Below are 6,824 nucleotides of genomic sequence, written 5' to 3'. Positions count from 1 at the left end.
ATGTATGTACTAACATGTCAAGCATCCCGTGCCATTTTTATAGGAACAGTTCTTGGTCTGGCACTTACCGTGGGTGGTATTGCAGGCTTGCAGTTTTATTCATTTCGCAAAATCCAGGCCATTCAACCTATTCCTTCTGAGTGGACTTTTCAAACGAAACTTCTGGTTCAAGCGGGTGTAGATAGCGAACAAGCTCAAAACATTGAACAGGCAGCAAAGTACTATCAACAGGCCATTGATGTTCTCCTTGGTAAAGACAAGCAAACTGATATTAGTACGAAGTCAAAACAATGGCTTACTGGTTATGCCGATCTTCTAATACGGTTTGGTCTTGTTCAAGAGATGTTAAACCACAGACAAGAAGCCCGAGAAGCATTAGAAGCGGGATATTCGATGCCCGTGGGAACACCGCATGTTAGATCTAAAGCTGCTATCCAGCTTGGGCAATATTCTTTGGAGAGTAATAAATTTTCAGAGAGTGAAAAGCTATTTGTAGAGAGTCTGAAGGAAGTTGCATCAGCACCAATTCTTCAATATTTGGCGACTGGACCATCTCCAGTCGTCCTGCCTGAAAACATTGTTGCAAATGACTATCAAATGGCACCCCTGATAGAGCTAGGAAAATTATATGTGAAACAGAAAAGATACCAATGTGCATTTTCATCATTTTTAGCGAGCTTAAGAGCTCTACGTAACGCCAAAGACGTATTCATCAATCAGTCAGGATCAGGTGTGCCGTTAGATTTACATTTGCAAAACTTTGATGTCAAATGTAATGAGGCAATTATTATGAGTTATATATCAGAGATATTGTGGAAATTAGGGAAAAAACAGGATGCCGTGATTTGGGGAGAAGGAAGTTATTATGAGTCGTTTCCAAGAAGTCATGGCGTGGTGGAATGTCGACTTTGTGCAAAAATGGTAGCTAACAATCTTTACATTATGTACAGGAATATGGGCATGTCTGAGCAAAGTGAGACTTTTAAAAATATCCATGAGTCTTTAGATTTTGACTGAGACTTTTTTTTGTAAAATGGTATATATTCATGCTTGGTATAGTTATTACACTTATTTATGCAAAATCGGCCGAATCAATTGACCAATAATTAAAGATGTACAGAGGGTATATAGCGAGATTCAATAAAATCTGTGAGTTGCTTGGTGCTACTGCTTGGCAAAATAATAAAATGAGCTGTGAGTTGTATCTGATTATCAACTAAGCCTGCGTGTTTAGGTGGTGCTATCCAGGCTGACCAGTTGATTCAGGTCAGGGATTTGATACCTGTTCGCCATTCGTTACGTCCTCTTCTGGTTTCTGGGGATCAGCGGTCTGTTCTTCTTTTGTCAATTCAGATCCTTCTTTCTGTTTTCCACTTTCACTTTCTACTTGAGCTGCAGTATTATTATTTTGCCCTACCCTTTGGCTATAAACTGCCATTTCTTGGGGCTCATCAAGATCATTTAATTCTTGGAGTTCTTCATCTGTTTCATTTTCTTCAGTCTTTTCGGAAACTTTCAAGTCGTAAATCAGCGAGCCAATACCAATTAAGCCCGTGCTAAAATATAATACAGCCAATCCAGGAAAACAAACTCGTATTCCTTCATTCCTTGACATTACAGTAAGCAAAACTCCAGATGCAATCATCCAAATATACCCTCCCATTCTTGGCTGTAGTGCAAAACCTCCCATGAGCGATGTACAGATATAGATGGTAGAGTTACACAGCGGAATCGCAGTCAGAAGCACTACTTGAAGTTTTACTAGCTTTTTCTCGGTAACTATAGCAAACCCTACCGGCAGACCAATATTGACGATAAGACTTATCAGCGCAAAATAGGCCCTAGATGTTGAAGTTGACATTAGTTGACGACTTCTACTAAAGGTCATTTTTCTTACATTTCCATACAATATACTGAACACATAATTTTCAATATCATATCAAACGTGTTCAGTCCAAAGTACCCATAAGATTATCGATCAGCACCAAAACACTTGTAGTATCAAACAAGATCTAAGATATTCCATGTTTTAAGTATTTACAAATTTAAATTAAATATATACAAGGGGTTACCAACTTGCCTTGGTAACCCCAGGAAGCTTTCCTTTTAATGCTAGTTCTCTGAATTTCATCTGTTTAACCTGTTAGATACTCAATCGCAATTTAGTCTTATCATCAAAAGGTCGTAGTTGTTAGAATATCACTTACTCTGCATAATCGGAAATCAGTTATGATTGATCTAGAATATCCACTTTCAATACACCTGTTCTTTACGACAGTTTCGCAAGTGTATTTAGGCATGGCGGAAAGCTGGAGTTGGGCCTCTAATCTCACTCTCATTGGAAGAGTTGTATTTCTGGAGATGTATCGGAGAGCGGTACGGTTGACTTCCTCCTCGGCCACTTTGTAACGCTTGAAATTATCCCGGATCATACGAGTAGTGACTTTGTCACCACCCGGAAGCGGGATCGATTTGAATCCAGGATATCTTGGTGGCATATTGTGGGCCCTTTCGTTCTATAATCTCGAGCTGAAAGTTGAAGTGCAGATACGTGAAGTTGAAAACTTATATGGAATCATGCGGCTCGCGCCGCATACTCACTCTATTTAAAGGCCAGGAGACAGTTGAACAAATTCTTATCTTATGAAATGAGATATTTGATATATTGTATTGTTTTAAAACTCTCTTTTCTCAGCAATAGATTATGCTAATTTAATATGTAATTGGATTGCGATCCAGAAGGTAAGTTTTCGACAATAGTCACTTGTCCGCATATGCTATCTAAACGTCAGATCACTGTGATGAGAAAATTGTAGAACGGAGTATTCTAAATGAATCAAATATGGTGATATATAATCTATCCTCTCTAGACTATGGCAGTTTATTGCCGGGTTTATCGAATATTCGACTCTTTACTTAATTAGTCACGGTATCCTCTGTTATACTGACTACAATAAACCCATGGATATTATTTTTCATGTGCCGTTCACAATTTCTTATCAATCCACTCAGAGTAGATTATTGTATCGTTACAATCTAATCCCAGAATTTAGAGTCAATGCATCAGAGAAGATACCAGTCTTGCTGTAGATAGGGGAAATTCTGATCCATTCTGATAAGCTGAACTAAAGGCCTTCAGATAATCTCTTTGTACCGTTATCTCGCAGTTCAACCTACGCCTCTTGAATAACCCATAGAAAATAATATCACAGGGTAGTTCAATGGTGTAGCTTTGCTATCAACTTTGGCTTAATTATTCATCACTAGGCGTATGACTGAAAGAGCATCGATTCGCTGTGCTCGATACGTACATATTTCGACTAGGGCAGGGAATTTTCAATCTAATCACTGTGCTCCAAATGCTCTATGGAACTTCAATTATATCTGCTAACAAGTCATACATTCATCTGACAATGAATACGAGAAGTTTCGAGAAAATATAATAGGTGATTGGATATTTGCTAAACTAGGAGTTAATCATGGAATATTCTCAATATTACTACGGGCCATGAGCACTGCATGTAGCATGAATATTACGGTCATAACAGGCATAAAGAAATAAATATAGAAAACACATAGCATAAAATAAGAAAATAACAATTTAACAAGAGTTTGCAATTTTAAAAAAATACCGAAACAAAGAGATCTATTTATACAATATAAATTGTTTAATATTCTCATAAATGAGTAGGTGTTGGTGATTACGGCCAAGCGCTGCTCAATCGCCATAGGAATACAAAAAATGCTTACTGTTTACTGTTTAATATATTGATATGTTTCAATAGTTCGGATAGGCCTTTTAACTACTGATCATTGGATCCTTTTCAGGATTTGCTCTGAATTCCATTGAGCGCAGAGATCGACAGCTGTCTCAGATCAACACATGTGCGGGGATCGACATAGACCTAACAGAGACGATACAAAGGAAATGTCAATATCAGTATATGTGGTAGATTGAAAATTGGATTAGAATCTGGATATTCCATTCCAGTATCATGTACCAGTAAAAAATCATGGCCAAAACTCACACGTGATTGTGAATTTCAAAAACAGGACCAGGATACTGACAATGGGTCTAGCAAAAATAGGTGAAAATTGGTAGAAAATGAGTATAAAGTATATTTTCAGCATAACCGAATATATAAGAATCTTTCAAATTATAATATGCACAACTAATTAATTAATTAATTCTGGTTTACCATTTCTTCATCTGTAATCAAGAATTTCATCGGTTTTGGCTAGATACAAGAATCAGATGTCAGATCTGAACTTTAAGCAAGATAAACACTAAGGTTGAAAACTTGTTTGCTTTTTATGCAAGATCTATGCATGGTGAGAGCTGACTGAGACTGCTTATAGAGAATCTCCGGAAAATACCCATACAAACCCAAAAAATTCGGAGACAGCATAAACTTGGTATATAACAACTCGCATATACCCTGCTCTATCAGTCTAAGCTAAGTAGTAAGATATCACCGCTGTTCTCACGATATTATATATTACTCTCAGTTCGCTGACCAACCTCTTTCAGTCACAAGAAAACAAAATAAAAGTGAAAAAAGAAGTCATGATATTTATATGAAAGCACTGCAACAATCTTATTAAAGCCTTATCCCTATCGTTATAAGCATGTTATTTTGGCACTCATTCTTTGAGTGATTGATTGATAGTCACTCAACTCAACAATACTACCACACGTTCATAAGGCACACTCCACCAAGCTTTAACGGATCCGTAAATTTAGAGCTGTCATATTTTCTGAGATTGACAGCAATCCACAAAAAAAAAAAAATGATGTTTATGCTAATCATTTTCTGAACTCGGCATACTCGGGTGGTGGCCCTGATGGAACACTGGGATCTGGTCTTGGGTGAGGTTCGTGAGAAGCAGATCCTGGAGGAGGTGGAGGAGGCACAACGGTTCCGTAATTGTGTCCGTAGTTCTGGCCCTGATGAGGAGGAGGACTAGGAGAATGAGCTACTGTGATATACACCGAACTCTGTCTTCCGTCTCTAGGAAGAATATCCTGACGCTCTACGTCCAATTCTATCACCTCAGGATACTTGGCAATAATATACCATGAATGGATAACACCAGGCAGATAACCCAAACAGCACAACGCAATATTTATAAGAGCTACTAAGTTAGCACATCAAATTTAACCACATTCAACATTCGAAACCTCTCGATACCATCGCATTAATTCCCCAACACGGACACAAATCCGATTTCCAGCATTACTGTTCACACGCAATCTTTGCTATAGAAGAATAACCTCAAACAGTTCTCATATCTGAGCCCGGCCACACTCTCCTAGAGTCTCAATTCACTCCCCGTTCGAAGCAACTTACAATCAGCGCTACACAATCCAGCCTTGATCCACACGGGAACAGGCGGTAGAAAAACAGCCAACAGAACTAGAAAGACATCAAACATAATAAAACAAGCTGAAGCCATATCAAAGAAAGATTAGTCCCTGATGCAACAAAAAAGAAAACCACAGCGATTATCACCCTTTCTCTTTATATATTAACCCTCTGACTGATAAAGCAGCTCTGGCACGGCACTTGTGGCAAATCAGGCTCTTTATTCTGCATCTCTGCCGCGCGCATGCACATGCACCCCTGACAAGCGGACTCCGGCTACCCCTGAATTTGCCCCCTACGGCCTGCTCAGGTCCGGGGGGTGGTCCTGCCTCCGGCGGCTGGGGCGCTGCCCCAGACCCCGTGGCTCCTCTCGCTTCGCTCGAGTCGGGCCTTGGTGTCCCCAGCGCTTATGGGATGGGTCAAGTTGTCCCGGTCGAACAGTGGGTTGGATTTTGGCCCTGATGAGGGATTCTTTCAATTCCCTCCAGCGGCAACTCACTCTCCAGTACAAGAGTTGTCTGCCACCGAGCGTGAAAACAAGCAGCGACGGCAGACGCAACGACTCGAGCGAAGCGAGAGGAGCCACGGGGTCTGGGGCGGAGCCCCAGCCGCCGGAGGCAGCGAGGCAGAGAAGCAGTATCCATAATTCGTTTCTCAATAAATAAATAATATAAAAGACAATCAGAAACCCCAGTCAGGGAAGGATTGTGGCGTCCGTCGACGCATGTAGACCTGGCGGCGGTGACTGGACAGGTTGCGTCGATGGTAGTAGCGTCTGCGTGCTCCGCCTGGTGGACAAAGAGCCTGTCGCAGTTTGGGTTTGACAGATGGGATCTTGTAGAGGAGGACAGCGAAGTAGACAATTGTCATGACGAGTCCTACGCGGCGACGAAACGCCAGCACGGATATGTTTCGTGACACTGGGGCCACCAGGAGGTCTAAACATTCGTCAAAGTCGTCTTGGACGACGTTTGGTTTGGTTTCGGGGGTAGAGGTTGGCTCGCCAGGTGCTGAGATTGGAGCATGGTTCGCTTTGTCTTTAGAAGATATGCTCGCGTTGTCTTCTCTGTTGATATAGGTCAGACCGCTGGAATAGGTACTGGAGCGACAGACTATTTTTCTGTAGTATTCTGTCTCGCTATCGCTCTCGAGTCCGAACTCAGTTGGTGAAGACGACTTTGAATGCGACAGTGATGGCGCTGCTGGTAGTGGTAGGTCTAAAGAGTGCATTATAGAGTGGGGCCCATCTAGAGCTGGCCAGTTCTGACTGTCTGGAGACCCCTCCTCCTCGTCTTCCTCTTGGTCGATATTCGGTAGTAATACCTTTGGAAGACCCCAGGATGATAGTCCGTCATCAATATGTGTCATTTGAGAGTCTCTTGTGTGGTTGCTTCCAATAGAGTACGCTTGTGATGGTGAGTGGACTAGAACATGGCGTGGCTGCTGTGTCATGACCTG

The 6,824-nt window shown here is 41.2% G+C and overlaps 1 protein-coding gene across 1 annotated transcript; it reads left to right on the top strand.

Annotated features, from left to right (window-relative positions):
- AWJ20_55 (uncharacterized protein) lies at positions 1-1,017 on the top strand (the record flags this gene model as incomplete). Its single annotated transcript, XM_018882495.1, has 1 exon — positions 1-1,017. The coding sequence occupies one exon, from the start codon at positions 1-3 to the stop codon at positions 1,015-1,017; it is 1,017 nt and encodes a 338-aa protein (XP_018734308.1).
- Positions 1,018-6,824: the final 5,807 nt, after the last annotated feature.

The sequence above is a fragment of the Sugiyamaella lignohabitans genome, chromosome A, assembly GCF_001640025.1.
Source record: "Sugiyamaella lignohabitans strain CBS 10342 chromosome A, complete sequence".
NCBI classification, from domain to species: domain Eukaryota; kingdom Fungi; phylum Ascomycota; class Dipodascomycetes; order Dipodascales; family Trichomonascaceae; genus Sugiyamaella; species Sugiyamaella lignohabitans.
This window is presented reverse-complemented; position numbering and strand designations above follow the sequence as displayed.